The following is a 17,550-nucleotide window of genomic DNA, read 5'->3' as shown; positions in this document are numbered from 1 at the left end:
ATCCTCCCATCCCAGCCCAAACTATGACCTCAACTGACCGTGATGTCAAAGGCAGAAATTACAGCACATAAAGCATTCAACGAAGAACTAAGAAAAAAGGGTCAGTACAGAGATGAGGGGGGAGGTAGGCTACAGAGAAATTCGGCATTTAGAAATAATTGTGTTAGGGAACTCTACTCAATACTCTGTAATGACCTATATAGGAAAAGAACCTGAAAAAGAATAGATACATGTATATGTATAACTGAGTCACTTTGCTGTACAGAAGAAACTACACAACACTGTAAAGCAACTATACCCCAATAAAAATTTCAAAAAGAAAAGAAATAATTGTGTTCTCGACAGTTATCTGCTAGCCTCAGGCTATCTGCTGCTTTGCTCCAAAAAAAAAGAGAAGAATCCAGAGGATCATGGAAGAGCCATAAGCGAGGAACAGGTGGGGCTCCCCCTGCCCACGGGGGAGGCCGGGGGTTGTGTGGACAAGACCCTCAGAAGCTGTGGCAGGGCAGCTAGTCTGAGCAGAAGCACCTCTGCAGGGCTGTGGGTTCCCCTCCAGAGAGCATCCCGACCCAGACCGGCTCCGGCCGAGTCTGCCGGGAGCTAAGCCAAGAGGAAGGGTGAGGGCCGACCGACGGCCACCGATATACAGGGAGACCCAGTGTCCCCACCGGCCCTGCCCTTGCGCAGCAGGTCCCCGGCACAGGGAGTGCCCCTCTTCCCCCGGGACTGGCTGGACCTTATGGACCTTGGCTTGGGGGAATCCCGAGGCTGGATGCGAATTCAGCACCGTCAGTTCGAGGACCACCACCAAACCATCCTCCTCTGGCCGGGTCTCAGCATCTCCCACCTGTCCCATGGCGACCCTTCCAGGCGTTCACGGGCTGCGGTGTCCACGGACCGACTTCCTAGTGCCGGGCTTCTGGTGTAAAATACAGACAGCGCTGCTTTCATGTTTGGTTCAACGCACAGAAGAGGAATTTTAAAAGGTGCGTGTGCATGTGCGTGTGTAATCAAGGGTTCGCTCCCTCACTGGACCAGCCCCCGTGGGAGTGGCCACGCTCACCCTGGCTCAGACCATATCCCTGCTGCAGACCTCAGGGGTCACTCAGCTTGTGTCCAGACACCTCCCTGGCCCCCACGCCCCCTCCCAGGCCAGGGGGAACCTGAGCTTCCCTGAGCGCTGCCAGCTTCTGGGCAAGGGCCGCTCCAAGCAACACAAGGACCAGCGCGGGGCCACTGCCCACCAAGGATGCCCAGCCTCACCCTTTCCATAAACTCGGATGCCTGAGGGGGTGGCTGCCAGGAAGTGGGGTGCAGGCAGGCTGGGGTTTGAGACTTGTGCAGACCTCTGGGCTTTCTCTGCTGTCGGTGTGCACCTGACTGACTATCCACCCCGGCGGCTACTTCTCCCAGATCCAAATTTCATGGATCTACTTGGTGTCACTTGCTAGAAATGAAGACCCAGGAGCAGACACAGACGAGGCTCTGTCACCAGCCTTGACCAGAGGAACGTTGACACCACCGTCCTGGGTGATTAGGAATCATCGCCCTGCCCAGCGCAGGCCCTGGGGGCCTCCCCTCCGGCACGGAGCTGCTATGGAGGCGTTTTCCCTTTAATCCGTGAGCTTTCCGAACCAACTGTGAATCGCAGCGTACAAAGCTGATGCCACCAGGAAATTGTCTAAAGATGTTCTAGAACGTTCTTTCCTGCCATAAATCAGGGCTACGGATTACAGCTCTGTCAGAACACATGAAGCTCTTAAACGTTCTAAAGAAGCACACGTAGCCCCAGATGAACCCTGGCACCTTGCCGATTAGGCCTGTAACGCGAGCGAGTTTGGGTGAATTATTTTTTCATTTTTTCCAACTGTTTTTCAAGTCACGAAAAGAGGCCCACGCTTTGGCGGTTTCCCACGAGACTCCTCTTTTGGTCTGGAAATTATGGTTTCATGCAGTCACGACAGCAGCGATTCTTCAACTTGAGGGCGCAGGGGGATTCCCGGGGAGGGTGTGGGAAAATGCAGGTTCCCGGTCACGCCTGCAGAAGTTCCCATGCTCAGGGCTGGAAATCAGCACTTCTAACCACCTGCCCCTGGTGATGCTACTGCTAGATGCCCGGGAAATACACGCTGGGTGGAAACCAAGGCGTTGGAGAGAGCGGCTCGCTGAGCCACTGCAAACTAGGGACCGGGGGGGTCACGATCGGCTGTCACGACAGTGGACCACTTCTGCCCCGGGGCAGGTGACGGAGAGAAGCAGCGCCTGTGTCTGCAGGAGCTGCGGAAGCCCCTCTGTGTTCTCTCTCAAGATCAAAGGCATCCTAGTAGATACCTGATGAGAACCTGCTATAGAGCACAGGGAACTCCACTTCGCGGTACAGCAGAAACTAACGCAACATTGTAAAACAACTCTACCCCCATTAAAAAAAGAAAAAAAGGAAAAAGATCAAAGGCATCCTGCCACGAGGGCAGGGGAGACACTGGGAATGTCAACACGCCCCAGCCTTGGGCAGAGGGCCGGACGGTCACCTTGAACACCCACAAGTGGGAGTCTTGACACAAAGGGACAGATAAGGCTTATCCATCCGTCCGGGGTTTTCATGTGTCTCTCAGGAATTGCAATCTGCCCACAGATGGGAATCCTCAGCTTCTGGGTGATGCTTCAAACACCCTGGCTCTGGTGGCCAAGAAAGTAACCTGCATGTGCTTTTTGAAAACATAAGGCACCAGGCTTGGGCTCAGAAAGCACCGGAGAGCGCTGGGATCAGGAAAGATGTGAGGGCCGTGTGTGTATTCCCCGGATTCAATGGGTAGAGAAGGCCCCGGGGATGCACCACGGGGCAGCGCTGATCCCCGTGAGACCCAGCAGGGTCCTGTTTGGGGCATCTTCCCCTCAAGAACCCGAGAAAAGTAGGTGCACCTGCCGGAGGGTACATCCAACGGTTCCTGAGTGAACAGGGGCCTCAGAGGGCCCTGGAGATCGACAGGGAATGAAAACGGGTCCCAGTTTCACAAGGAACGCCCTCCCCAGCAGGTGCCGCCGTAGCAGCATGCTTGCTGCCACCTTCCACTCCCCAAGGAGGACAAAAGCCCCCCCAGAGAAAAGCCCAAGAATCAGGGACACCGCTGCCCAAAGCCACTTCCACCATCCGGGTCCCTGAGCCCACGCCAGGGTCTGCAGCCCCCAGACCAAGCAGAAGAGCCGTCTGTCCACCGGGCAGGAGAGTACCTCTGGCATTGAGGGTTTCTTCTTTTATCTTCCTCACAGCTTCTTCCGCTTTCCCTTCGTTATTTCCGCCTACAAGGAAAAGAAAAGATACAATTCAGGGTAAGGAAACTACCCCATGTGAAACAATGTTTTCCTGAGACAGGAAACACAGCCCTACAACACACTAAGTGCCTCTGTCCGTCCTGGCATTGAATGTGGCCATCGGAGCAACTGTAGCGGATTCAGCGTATCCATTGAAGATGCATTTTCTTTAGGTGGATTGGTCAAAAGGATGCATTTCTGGGACATGTTACTTTTCACTAATTCCAAGGACACGAAGCATCTAGTGGCATCAGGACCACGGGGACACCAAGAGCGTGCGCATGAAACTGTCAGCAGAACTGTCAGACTAGACATAGAACTTTCGAGACTTTTGGTCCAGGCGACCGCTCTGTTCACAGTGGCTTGAGCTATAAGAACCATCACGGGGGACTTCCCGGGAGGTCCAGTGGTTAGGACTCTGCGCTTCCACTGCCGAGGCTCTGGGTTCCATCCCTGATCGGGGAACTAAGATCCCGCAAGCCGCGTGGCATGGCCAAAAATAAAATAAAAAATAATAAAACATCGCGGGACATTCCCACCATGAGCTCGAGACGTCTCCTGCCATTACCCGTGACTCCGTAAAATCAGCAGGTGCAATTCCAGGAACGTTCGCTTAGAAGGGTGCCGATGGGTCTTTTGTGTCGGATGAGGGTGTCCCAGTTGAAATTTGGGGCGAGAGAAAGTGAAGGAGGTTTCTTTAATGCCTGAGTAGGTGAATCTGTGCTGACCATGACGATAGAGCCTGCAGGGCAAGGGGCTGTTTTTCCCTACATCTGTGAGCAGACAGCCCTCATTTTAAGGGGGGCCTGATGTAGCTGCTGCTCAGGGTGGGGAGAAGCCAGGCCAGCCTGCTTCCCAGGCAGCATCCCTTATTAAGGAGCCGGCCTCAAGCAGCAGGAGAAGCCACACCTGAAACTCCCTGGGGGCTGAGTCACAGGGGACCTTCAACAGGGAGGCCACAGCTGGCACCTGTGAACACAGGGGTGGGCATGGAGCCCTGATGCCCAGAGAACCAACAGGGGGCATGAGGACACCGCTGAGGGGCCTGGGAGGGGCAGGTCCAGCCCACATCACCCTCCCACCTGCAGCCAGCCCCTGCTGGCAAGATGCTGGTTCTCTCGGGTCAAAGCCTATTGAGGTCTCCGTGAAAATACACTACCAAGCAATCCTTTTATCAAGCATTTCTGCATGCTGTTTACGTACCCGTGGTTTCATGTACACACTCTAATAGAATTCCCTACTATTTTCCTCTGTATTATGTGCTCTGTGTCACTGACAAGTGTCCCCAAATGAATCTAGGCAATGCCCTTTCCAAAACAAAACAAACAAAAAAAATGTTTACAGCAAAGGGTTTATCTGTAACAAACATATAAGAGAGGAGAAGTGGTGAACCCAGGGGGAATCAGAAATGCCCCCTGCTGAAGATAAACGTGGCAAAGGACATCTCTGGGGGTGAACGAAAAGGAATATAGAAACTGTCACCGCCTCGGAGAAGTTCAAAGCTGCAGACATCAAGATGCAGCTGCAAAAGTCATTTGCACCTCCAGCTCCTTAAAGAAATCAACATTATGCGGTTATTACGTGTTTTTGATGGGAGAGCCTTCCTGCACTGCGGGAGTGCAGGGGCAGGATGGCAAAGAAGGCATGTCTTCCATCCCTAAATGTTCCGGGCATCAAAGACCAAAAAAAAAAAAAAAAAAAAAAAGAATTCACGGGTAAGTGAGGGCTGCAGACATGTATGAGCTTGTTTCTGAAACTTGTGCAATTTTTAAACATTAAAACACCATCTGCTGCCGGCTACCCTCCAGCCTGAAACCATGCTGGTATCAAGGGCTGGCGTAGCAGAAGCTCGAATGAACTCAGAAGGACAGAAGTGTCCAGAGAAAGAAAGAAAGCTGAGGGTGGGCTGGGGAGAAGCGATGGAACAGCAGGACAAACTGGCCACGGCCAGCAGCGTTCCCCGACGGGCAGCTCACTGCACGTTCAGGCAATCAGGCAAATATCCTATGATATCGGCTCTATGCGGAATCTAAACAAAACTGATACATATGAACTTATTTACAAAACGGAATCAGACTCACAGACTTAGAGAACGAACTTGTGGTTACCAGGGGGGAGTGATAAATTTGGAGTTTGGGATTGACTTATACACACTGCTAGATATAAAATAGATAACCAACAAGGACCTACCGTAGAGCACAGGGAACTCTACCCAGTACTCTGTAATGACCTCTATGGGGAAAGAATCTAAAAAACAGTGGATATATGTCCACGTATAACTGATTCACTCTGCCGTACACCTGAAACTAACACAACACTGTAAATCAACTATGCTCCAACAGAAAACAGAAATTTAAAAAATTAAAAAGAAATCAAAGAAAAAAATATTGGACTTCCGGGTAAGATGGCGGAAGAGTAAGACGCGGAGATCACCTTCCTCCCCACGGATACACCAGAAGTACAGCTACACGTGGAACAACTCCTACAGAACACCTACTGAACGCTGGCAGAAGACCCCACACCTCCCGAAAGGCAAGAAACTCCCCACATACCTGGGTAGGGCAAAGCGGAGAGATCCCCACACAGAGGATCGGTGCCGACCGCCACTCACCAGCCCGAGAGGCTTTTCTGCTCGCCCGCCGGGGCGCGCAGCGCTGGAAGCTGAGGCTCGGGCTTCGGTCAGAGCGCAGGGAGAGGACTGGGGCTGGAGGCGAGAACTCAGCCTGAAGGGGGCTAATGTGCCACAGCTAGCCGGGAGGGAGTCCGGGAAAACTCTGGAGCTGCCGAACAGGCAAGAGACTTTTCCTTCCCTCTTGGTTTCCTGGTGCGCGAGGAGAGGGGATTAAGAGCACTGCTTAAAGGGGCTCCACAGACGGGCGCGAGTCACGACTGAAAGCGCGGAGCCCAGTGACGGGCGTGGGACGCTGGGGCTGCTGCTGCCGCCGCCAAGAAGCCTGTGTGCGAGCGCAGGTCACTGCCCACACCGCCCTTCAGGGAGCCTGTGCAGCCCGCCACTGCCGGGGTCCCGGGATCCAGGGGCGGCTTCCCTGGGAGAACGCACGGCGCGCCTCGGGCTGCTGCAACGTCACGCCGACCTCTGCCGCTGCAGGCTCGCCCCGCACTCCGTGCCCCTCCCTCCCGCCCGGCCTGAGTGAGCCAGAGTCCCCGAAGAGGCTGCTCCTTTAACCCTGTCCTGTCTGAGCGAAGAACAGACGCCCTCCGGCGACCTACACGCAGAGGCGGGGCCAAATCCAAAGCTGAGACCCAGGAGCTGTGAGAACAAAGAAGAGAAAGGGAAACCTCTCCCAGCAGCCTCAGAAGCAGCGGATTAAAGCTCCACAATCAACTTGATGTACCCTGCATCTGTGGAATACATGAATAGACAACACATCATCCCAAATTGAGGAGCCCGGAGTCAGTGCTGTGCCTCTGAGGTGGGAGAGCCAACTTCAGGACACTGGTCCACAAGAGACCTCCCAGCTCCACATAATATCAAACGGCGAAAATCTTCCAGAGATCTCCATCTCAACACCAGCACCCAGCTTCACTCAACGACCAGCAAGCTACAGTGCTGGACACCCTAAGCCAAACAACTAGCAAGACAGGAACACAACGCCACCCATTAGCAGAGAGGTGACCTAAAATCATAAAAAGTCCGCAGACACCCCAAAACACACCACCAGACGTGGACCTGCCCACCAGAAAGACAAGATCCAGCCTCATCCACCAGAACACAGGCAGTAGTCCCCTCCACCAAGAAGCCTACACAACCCACTAAACCAACCTTAGCCACTGGGGACAGACACCAAAACAACGGGAACTACGAACCTGCAGCCTGCAAAAAGGAGACCCCAAACACAGTAACATAAGCAAAATGAGAAGACAGAAAAACACACAGCAGGAGAAGAAGCAAGATAAAAACCCACCAGACCTAACAAATGAAGAGGTAATAGGCAGTCTACCTGAAAAAGAATTCAGAATAATGATGGTAAAGATGATCCAAAATCTTGTAAATAGAATAGACAAAATGCAAGAAACAGTTAACAAGGACCTAGAAGAACTAAAGATGAATCAAGCATCGATTAAAAATACAATACATGAAATAAAAAATACTCTAGATGGGATCAATAGCAGAATAACTGAGGCAGAAGAACGGATAAGTGAGGTGGAAGATAAAATAGTGGAAATAACTGCTGCAGAGCAAAATAAAGAAAAAAGAATGAAAAGAACAGAGGACAGTCTCAGAGACCTCTGGGACAACATTAAACACACCAACGTTCGAATTATAGGGGTTCCAGAAGAAGAAGAGAAAAAGAAAGGGACTGAGAAAATATTTGAAGAGATTATAGTTGAAAACTTCCCTAATATGGGAAAGGAAATAGTTAATCAAGTCCAGGAGGCACAGAGAGTCCCATACAGAATAAATCCAAGGAGAAATACGCCAAGACACATATTAATCAAACTGTCAAAAATTAAACACAAAGAAATCATATTAAAAGCAGCAAGGCAAAAACAACAAATAACACACAAGGGAATCCCCATCAGGATAACAGCTGATCTCTCAGCAGAAACTCTACAAGCCAGAAGGGAGTGGCAGGACATAATTAAAGTGATGAAGGAGAAAAACCTGCAACCAAGATTACTCTACCCAGCAAGGATCTCATTCAGATTTGATGGAGAAATTAAAACGTTTACAGACAAGCAAAAGCTGAGAGAGTTCAGCACCACCAAACCAGCTTTACAACAAATGCTAAAGGAACTTCTCTAGGCAAGAAACACAACAGAAGTAAAAGACGGACCCAAAACAATTAAGAAAATGGGAACAGGAACATACATATCGATAATTACCTTAAATGTAAATGGACTAAATGCTCCCACCAAAAGATACAGATTGGCTGAATGGATACAAAAACAAGACCCATATATATGCTGTCTACAAGAGACCCACTTCAGACCTAGAGACACATACAGACTGAAAGTAAGGGGATGGAAAAAGATATTCCATGCAAATGGAAACCAAAAGAAAGCTGGAGTAGCAATTCTCATATCAGACAAAATAGACTTTAAAATAAAGACTACTAGAAGAGACAAAGAAGGACACTACATAATGATAAAGGGATCGATCCAAGAAGAAGATATAACAATTGTAAATATTTATGCACCAAACATAGGAGCACCTCAATACATAAGGCAAATACTAACAGCCATAAAAGGAGAAATCAACAGTAACACACTCATAGTAGGGGACTTTAACACCCCACTTTCACCAATGGACAGATCATCCAAAATGAAAATAAATAAGGAAACACAAGCTTTAAATGATACATTAAACAAGATGGACTTAATTGATATTTATAGGACATTCCATCCAAAAACAACAGAATACACATTTTTCTCAAGTGCTCATGGAACATTTTCCAGGATAGATCATATCTTGGGTCACAAATCAAGCCTTGGTAAATTTAAGAAAATTGAAATTGTATCAAGTATCTTTTCCGACCACAATGCTATGAGACTAGATATCAATTACAGGAAAAGAGCTGTAAAACATACAAACACATGGAGGCTAAACAATACACTACTTAATAACGAAGTGATCACTGAAGAAATCAAAGAGGAAATTTAAAAATACCTAGAAACAAATGACAATGGAGACACGATGACCCAAAACCTATGGGATGCAGCAAAAGCAGTTCTAAGAGGGAAGTTTATAGCAATACAATCCCACATTAAGAAACAGGAAACATCTCAAATAAACAACCTAACCTTGCACCTAAAGCAATTAGAGAAAGAAGAACAAAAACATCCCAAAGTTAGCAGAAGGAAAGAAATAAAAAAATCAGATCAGAAATAAATGAAAAAGAAATGAAGGAAACAATAGCAAAGATCAATAAAACTAAAAGCTGGTTCTTTGAGAAGATAAACAAAATTGATAAATCATTAGCCAGACTCATCAAGAAAAAAAGGGAGAAGACTCAAATCAATAGAATTAGAAATGAAAAAGGAGAAGTAACAACTGACACTGCAGAAATACAAAAGATCATGAGAGATTACTATAAGCAACTCTATGCCAATAAAATGGACAACCTGGAAGAAATGGACAAATTCTTAGAAATGCACAACCTGCCAAGACTGAATCAGGAAGAAATAGAAAATATGAACAGACCAATCACAAGCACTGAAATTGAAACTGTGATAAAAAATCTTCCAACAAACAAAAGCCCAGGACCAGATGGCTTCACAGGCGAATTCTATCAAGCATTTAGAGAAGAGCTAACACCTATCCTTCTGAAACTCTTCCAAAATATAGCAGAGGGAGGAACACTCCCAAACTCATTCTACGAGGCCACCATCACCTTGATACCAAAACCAGACAAGGATGTCACAAAGAAAGAAAACTACAGGCCAATATCACTGATGAACATAGATGCAAAAATCCTCAACAAAATACTAGCAAACAGAATCCAACAGCACATTAAAAGGATCATACACCATGATCAAGTGGGGTTTATTCCAGGAATGCAAGGATTCTTCAATATACGCAAATCAATCAACGTGATACACCATATTAACAAATTGAAGGAGAAAAACCATATGGTCATCTCAATAGATGCAGAGAAAGCTTTCGACAAAATTCAACACCCATTTATGATAAAAACTCTGCAGAAAGTAGGCATAGAGGGAACTTTCCTCAACATAATAAAGGCCATATATGACAAACCCACAGCCAGCATCGTCCTCAATGGTGAAAAACTGAAACCATTTCCACTAAGATCAGGAACAAGACAAGGTTGCCCACTCTCACCACTCTTATTCAACCTAGTTTTGGAAGTTTTAGCCACAGCAATCAGAGAAGAAAAGGAAATAAAAGGAATCCAAATTGGAAAAGAAGAAGTAAAGCTGTCACTGTTTGCAGATGACATGATACTATACATAGAGAATCCTAAAGATGCTACCAGAAAACTACTAGACTTAATCAATGAATTTGGTAAAGTTGCAGGATACAAAATTAATGCACAGAAATCTCTGGCATTCCTATATACTAATGATGAAAAATCTGAAAGTGAAATCAAGGAAACACTCCCATTTACCATTGCAACAAAAAGAATAAAATATCTAGGAATAAACCTACCTAAGGAGACAAAAGACCTGTATGCGGAAAATTATAAGACACTGATGAAAGAAATTAAAGATGATACAAATAGATGGAGAGATGTACCATGTTCTTGGATTGGAAGAATCAACATTGTGAAAATGACTCTACTACCCAAAGCAATCTACAGATTCAATGCAATCCCTATCAAACTACCAATGGCATTTTTCACAGAACTAGAACAAGAAATTGCACAATTTGTATGGAAACACGAAAGACCCCGAATAGCCAAAGCAATCTTGAGAACGAAAAATGGAGCTGGAGGAATCAGGCTCCCTGACTTCAGACTATACTACAAAGCTACAGTAATCAAGACAGTATGGTACTGGCACAAAAACAGAAAGATAGATCAATGGAACAGGATAGAAAGCCCAGAGTTAAACCCACGGACATATGGTCACCTTATCTTTGATAAAGGAGGCAGGAATGTACAGTGGAGAAAGGACAGTCTCTTCAATAAGTGGTGCTGGGAAAACTGGACAGGGACATGTAAAAGTATGAGATTAGATCACTCCCTAACACCATACACAAAAATAAGCTCAAAATGGATTAAAGACCTAAATGTAAGGCCAGAAACTATCAAACTCTTAGAGGAAAACATAGGCAGAACACTCTATGACATAAATCACAGCAAGATCCTTTTTGACCCACCTCCTAGAGAAATGGAAATAAAGACAAAAATAAACACATGGGACCTAATGAAACTTAAAAGCTTTTGCACAGCAAAGGAAACCATAAACAAGACCAAAAGACAACCCTCAGAATGGGAGAAAATATTTGCAAATGAAGCAACTGACAAAGGATTAATCTCCAAAATTTATAAGCAGCTCATGCAGCTCAATAACAAAAAAACAAACAACCCAATCCAAAAATGGGCAGAAGACCTAAATAGACATTTCTCCACAGAAGATATACAGACTGCCAACAAACACATGAAAGGATGCTCAACATCTTTACTCATTAGAGAAATGCAAATCAAAACTACAATGAGATATCATCTCACACCAGTCAGAATGGCCATCATCAAAAAATCTAGAAACAATAAATGCTGGAGAGGGTGTGGAAAAAAGGGAACACTCTTGCACTGCTGGTGGGAATGTGAATTGGTACAGCCACTATGGAGAACGGTATGGAGGTTCCTTAAAAAACTACAAATAGAACTATCATATGACCCAGCAATCCCACTACTGGGCATATACCCTGAGAAAACCATAATTCAAAAAGAGTCATGTACCAAAATGTTCATAGCAGCCCTATTTACAATAGCCCGGAGCTGGAAACAACCTAAGTGTCCATCATCGGATGAATGGGTAAAGAAGATGTGGCACATATATACAATGGAATATTACTCAGCCATAAAAAGAAATGAAATTGAGCTATTTGTAATGAGGTGGATGGACCTAGAGTCTGTCATACAGAGTGAAGTAAGTCAGAAAGAGAAAGACAAATACTGTATGCTGACACATATATATGGACTTTAAGAAAAAAAATGTCATGAAGAACATAGGGGTAAGACAGGAATAAAGACACAGACCTACTAGAGCATGGACTTGAGGATATGGGGAGGGGGAAGGGTAAGCTGTGACAAAGTGAAAGAGCGGCATGGACATATATACACTACCAAACGTAAGGTAGATAGCTAGTGGGAAGCAGCCGCATAGCACAGGGAGATCAGCTCAGTGCTTTGTGACCGCCTGGAGGGGTGGGATAGGGAGGGTGGGAGGGAGACGCAAAAGGGAGGGGATATGGAAACATATGTATATGTATAACTGATTAAATTTGTTATAAAAAAAACCATTTTCAACGCTTAAAATAATTAAAAATAAGCTTCTCAATACCATGAAAAAAAAAAAAGAAAAAAATATTCATGTAGTCAGGGCTGGATTGTATGGGAGGGATGGACAGGCACTTTGGGGGCAAGGGTCATCTTCAGTACCTGCCTCCTATGGGCTAGATATGGGATGCTTGACCCTACACAGCCGCCTATGCTGCCCATACATCTCCGGAGTGACGGCTGCATACCAGGAAACACTCCGCCACGACACAAGCAGGGCTCAACCGCAGTGGGTCTGCCTTCCGCTCAGTCTTCGTGCAGCAGGGGTGAGGTTTTATACGTGCTGCAGTGCAAGGTTTCAGGGGCACCAACTCGAGTGGGAAGTACAACCTCTCATATCCAGGTCCGCTCCCTGAAGACAGCACCCTGAAGACAGCACCCTAGCCACCAGATTGTAAATATCTGCAAGAAGCAACAGAACTGCCACTTGTTTAAAAAAAAAAAAAAAAAAAAAGATACTGAACCCAAATTAGGGCCAGCACACTATGGACCTGGGGCCAAATCTGGCCCATCGCTTAAACAGCCATGCACTTTAAGTACTGGCCATTGCTGCTTTCCTGCTGTAAGGGCAGAGCTCAGCATCATGAGAGACCTACGATAATAGTTATCATCCAGTCTATAGCAGAAAAAAACGTACCAACCCCTGGTCTAAACCTTAGATGACCACTTATTAAGAATTATGAATAAAGAAGGATCCTCCACCAAAATAGTATTTTGAAACAGTAGGAACTAAGATACTGTGAACAGATGGGAAACTGAATAATTCATGCATTCTTAGCAACACTAATGGCCTGGACTGGGACCCAGATTATCACTTCAATTCTTCAGCAAGTAATTGATTATTCTTTAAATATTCATGGCTTCGGGACTGAGAGTGTGGAATTGATTAAACCCATCTCTTAATCTGTGTTTAACAGAAAAATGCATTCTGACCAATGATAATGTTTCATTAAGTGACCTTGTCTCCAGCTGTCCTGTAAGAAGAAAAACTGTCCCTCTCAGGATATATTCAACTATCCCCTCAAAAACACACAGACGCAGTGAGACGCCCTATGTGACTGGATTGACAGGGAGGGTCAGAACTGTGTCCCTCGGGGAAAGTTCAAACAGGGACATCAGAACGTTAGTAGGAAAGGAGACACAAGTGGGTAAGGATGTGCTGTCTACTCTCTAACTCGAGAAAAGTAGGAATTTGGTGCTGACGGATACCATACCTGATGCTCAAGAAACATCACCTAAAGGAGGTGACTGATACCACTCAGGGCTCCAGCCCTCAAATGCATGGGTGCCCAGGCTTGCTCACATATGCTCAGTGCCCGTGTCTGCAGTGCATACTCAGCACCCAGCTAGACCTCATCCTGACCTTCCCAACCAGACCTCATCCTGACCTTCCCAACCAGACCTCATCCTCACATTCCCAACTGGACATCCTCTTGACCTTCCCATTCAGACCTTCTCCTGACCTTCCCATTCAGGCCTCCTCCTGACCTTCCCATTCAGGCCTCCTCCTGACCTTCCCATTCAGACCTCCTCCTGACCTTCCCATTCAGACTTCCTCCTGACGTTCCCATTCAGTCTTCCTCCTGACCTTCCCATTCAGACCTTCCCCTGACCTTCCCATTCAGTCCTTCCCCTGACCTTCCCATTCAGACTTTCTCCTGACCTTCCCATTCAGACCTTCTCCTGACCTTCCATTCAGACCTTCTCCTGACCTTCCATTCAGACCTTCTACGGACGTTCCCATTCAGTCCTTCCCATTCAGGCCTTCCCATTCAGAACTTCTCCTGACCTTCCATTCTGACCTTCTCCTGACCTTCCCATTCAGTCCTTCCATTCAGACCTCCTCCTGATCTTCCCATTCAGTCCTTCCATTCAGACCTCCTCCTGACCTTCCCATTCAGTCCTTCCATTCAGTCCTCCTCCTGACCTTCCCATTCAGTCCTTCCATTCAGACCTTCTCCTGACCTTCCCAGACCTTCCCATTCAGACTTTCTCCTGACCTTCCCATTCAGGCCTCCTCCTGACCTTCCCATTCAGACCTTCTCCTGACCTTCCATTCAGACCTCCTCCTGACCTTCCCATTCAGACCTTCTCCTGACCTTCCCATTCAGGCCTTCCCCTGACCTTCCCATTCAGACCTTCCCATTCAGACTTTCTCCTGACCTTCCCATTCAGACCTTCTCCTGACCTTCCCATTCAGACCTTCTCCTGACCTTCCCATTCAGACCTTCTCCTGACCTTCTCATTCAGTCCTTCCCATTCAGTCCTTCCATTCAGACCTTCTCCTGACCTTCCCATTCAGACCTTCCCATTCAGACTTTCTCCTGACCTTCCCATTCAGTCCTTCCCATTCAGACCTTCTCCTGACCTTCTCCTGACCTTCCATTCAGACCTTCTCCTGACCTTCCCTCTACATCTCCTCGTGACCTAACCCTCTAGACTTCCTCATGAGCAAAACCACCACACTGAGGCAAAAAGCACAGAAATGGGGCTCTTTTTATTTCTCTGTCATCCAACATCACCTAGTTTTGCTAGGAATTAAGAAGATGAAGATGTCTGTGGTGGAGGGACCCCAGGGGCAGAGACACCAGCCCTGGACGCCAGCCTCCCATCTTTGCTCAGACTGGAAAGTTCCTCCTGGATTTGCTCCACCAGCATCTTTCCACCACTAGCCCAGGTCCAGCCGGTCCTCAGAGGGGATGTATGGCTCTTCCTTTTCAACAGCTGACATCACTCTGACCAAGTCTTCCAAATATTGGCAGAAATCCAAGACATGGAAGGCTTGTCATGTCTCTAGTGAGACAGGAAAGTCAACAAACCAGGGGGTTAGAGTCCAGCACCATCTCACGGTCTCCCTGCAGCCTTGAGATCTGCTCCCACTCTCTGCTCCCACATCCTACATCCTTGACATTCTCAGGCCCCAGAGAGACATAAACAGATCACAGAGGTGCTCAAGTTGATAAAGGAGCTCCAGGTATACATCCTCAGATGCATCCCCTCTCCCACAAGACCTCCTGGTCTGCAACCAACCCATCTTCATCTACGGGGAGTTATGGATAGTGATAAAGTTGGTAATTTCAAGTTCAGAAACTTTTAATATGTCCACATCTATCAAAAGAATAGGACTTACCTGGCGGGGAAGGCAGGGAGCTGGGATGAATTGAGAGATTGGGATGGACATCTATACACGACTATGTATAAAATAGATAACTAATGAGAACCTACTGTAGAGCACAGGGAACTCTACTCGGGGCTCTCTGGTGACCTAAATGGGAAGGGAATCCAAAAAAGAGGGGATAGATATATATGCATAGCTGATTCACTCTGCTGTACAGCAGAAACTAACACAACAGCGTAAAGCAACTATATTCCAATAAATTTTTTTTAAAAAGACTTATTGAAAGAGCGGGGGGGGGAAGAAAAAGAAAACACACACACACAAAAGAAAACAGAGAATGGGCCTTAGCCATATTCCTGAAGAAAAGAACCCTTCGATGGGGACAAAGAACAGTGAAGTAGACCAAGAAGTAATCTACTGCTCCCAAAGCGAGACAAATGTGGGCCATTCCACAGACCCCATCATACATGAGAGAAAGATGGATATGTGAAAACGGGGATCACCATAAGAAACTGCAGTCTTTGAAAAGAGAGTGGAACATGCGACAGGCCATGAAATGGAAGAAATTTTCATGGTGCCGTCAGGAAAAAAAAAGTTCAAATGTAAGGGCGTGAGGGGAGAGTTGTGTGTGCCCAGGTAAGCCCCACCCCTCCAAGAGCAGAGGGCTACACGGGACCCCTGGAGATGTCCCACGTGGGACTCAGAGCATCTGTGAGTTTCGACAGGGAAGAATGGACATCATCATCGTGACCGGCCTCCAAGGGAATGTGGACAAGACAAACAGGACAGGATGGACAGGATCTACGGCTTGGCCACCGATAGAAATCACATTCTCCTATCAGGGTTCAGTTCTTGAAGATGTCTTGAAATAAAGTTTAAGATCCTCAGAGCAGGACTTCCCTGGTGGCACAGTGGTTAAGACTCCACGCTCCCAATGCGGGGGGCCCACGTTCGATCCCCGGTCAGGGAACTAGATCCCACACGCATGCCGCAACTAAGGAGCCCAACTGCTGCAACGAAGGAGCCTGCCTGCCGCAACTAAGACCTGGCGCAACCAATGGAAAAAAAAAAAAAAAAGATCCTCACAGCTCCAAATCGGAGGGGTTACTAAACTCATAGAATATCATATTATTCATTGTAGAAAGATATAATGTGTATAATTATGTGGCAATTTTTTTCCTTATATACTTTTATACCTGCATTTCAATACAATTGGTTGATACCATGATGGATTTCAGTTTGTGCACTGAGGCGTCACTAGATGTGAAGGTATTCAGGGAGCAGAAAAGGGGGAATCTGGCTGTGGATGGAGCTTATGGACAGACCCACAAAGGAGCAATATGCACGTGTGTTTAAATCCACAGCCCCAAGTGCTGTGTCTGAGCTGAAATCATCCTTCAACCCACGATGGAGGAGAAACAGGAGAAAGGAAGAAATGAATCGATAATGAATGAATGAAGGGCTGTGGTTAATATTTTAGAAAGACTAAAGTGAAAGCAATCCCTAACACCTAAAACCAGACCTGCAGTACGATTTTCACAAAAACGGACACCATAAAAGGGATTAGCTGAATCCAGATGATGTCGGGAGAAGCATGATAAATATTATGGCCTTTTTTCAAAGCTCATCTCCCCATATCATTTTTTCCAGCTGATTTAAACTTCTACCTCCAACTGAATGGGCATGTTCACAAATGTAAAATGAGCTCACTTGAACCGTCTTCACTTTCCTAGCAGAAGAAAGTCCTTTCATTTTCAAAGAGGATTTAGGGACGGAAATAAGCCATTAGAAAGTTTCAGAAAGAAGAAGGCAAATACAGAGAGTTTCGGCTCAGAATCTGAAATGCAGAAGCTGTTCAGATTCTGCTGGGAGCTGAATCATGACATCGCAATGTCCTATGTTGCAGCCCTGACCCCCAGGACCTCAGAGTGTGGCTGTATTTGGAGATGGGGTCTTTAAAGAGGGTATGAAGGTAAAATGAGGTCCACCCACTAGGGTGGGCCCTGATCCCATAGGACTGGTGTCCTTATAAGAAGAGGAGATCAGGACATAGACGCACACAGAGGGACGACCACGTGAGGACACAGGGAGGAGACGGCCGTCTACACGCCCAGGAGAGAGACCTCGGGAGGGACC

General features: G+C 46.8%; 1 protein-coding gene across 1 annotated transcript in view; it reads right to left on the bottom strand.

Annotated features, from left to right (window-relative positions):
- Positions 1 to 17,550, bottom strand: part of DHRSX (dehydrogenase/reductase X-linked) — a 195,733-nt gene that overhangs the window by 144,644 nt on the left and 33,539 nt on the right. Inside the window, exon 3 of the mRNA XM_060087629.1 lies at positions 3,229 to 3,297. Coding sequence (XP_059943612.1) covers positions 3,229 to 3,297 — 69 coding nt within the window. The remainder of the gene's footprint in view (positions 1 to 3,228; positions 3,298 to 17,550) is intronic.

This window comes from Mesoplodon densirostris, chromosome X (genome assembly GCF_025265405.1).
Source record: "Mesoplodon densirostris isolate mMesDen1 chromosome X, mMesDen1 primary haplotype, whole genome shotgun sequence".
Taxonomy (NCBI): Eukaryota; Metazoa; Chordata; class Mammalia; order Artiodactyla; family Ziphiidae; genus Mesoplodon; species Mesoplodon densirostris.
Note: the sequence above shows the minus strand (reverse complement) of the source record. Positions and strands in the feature narration are given on the sequence as shown.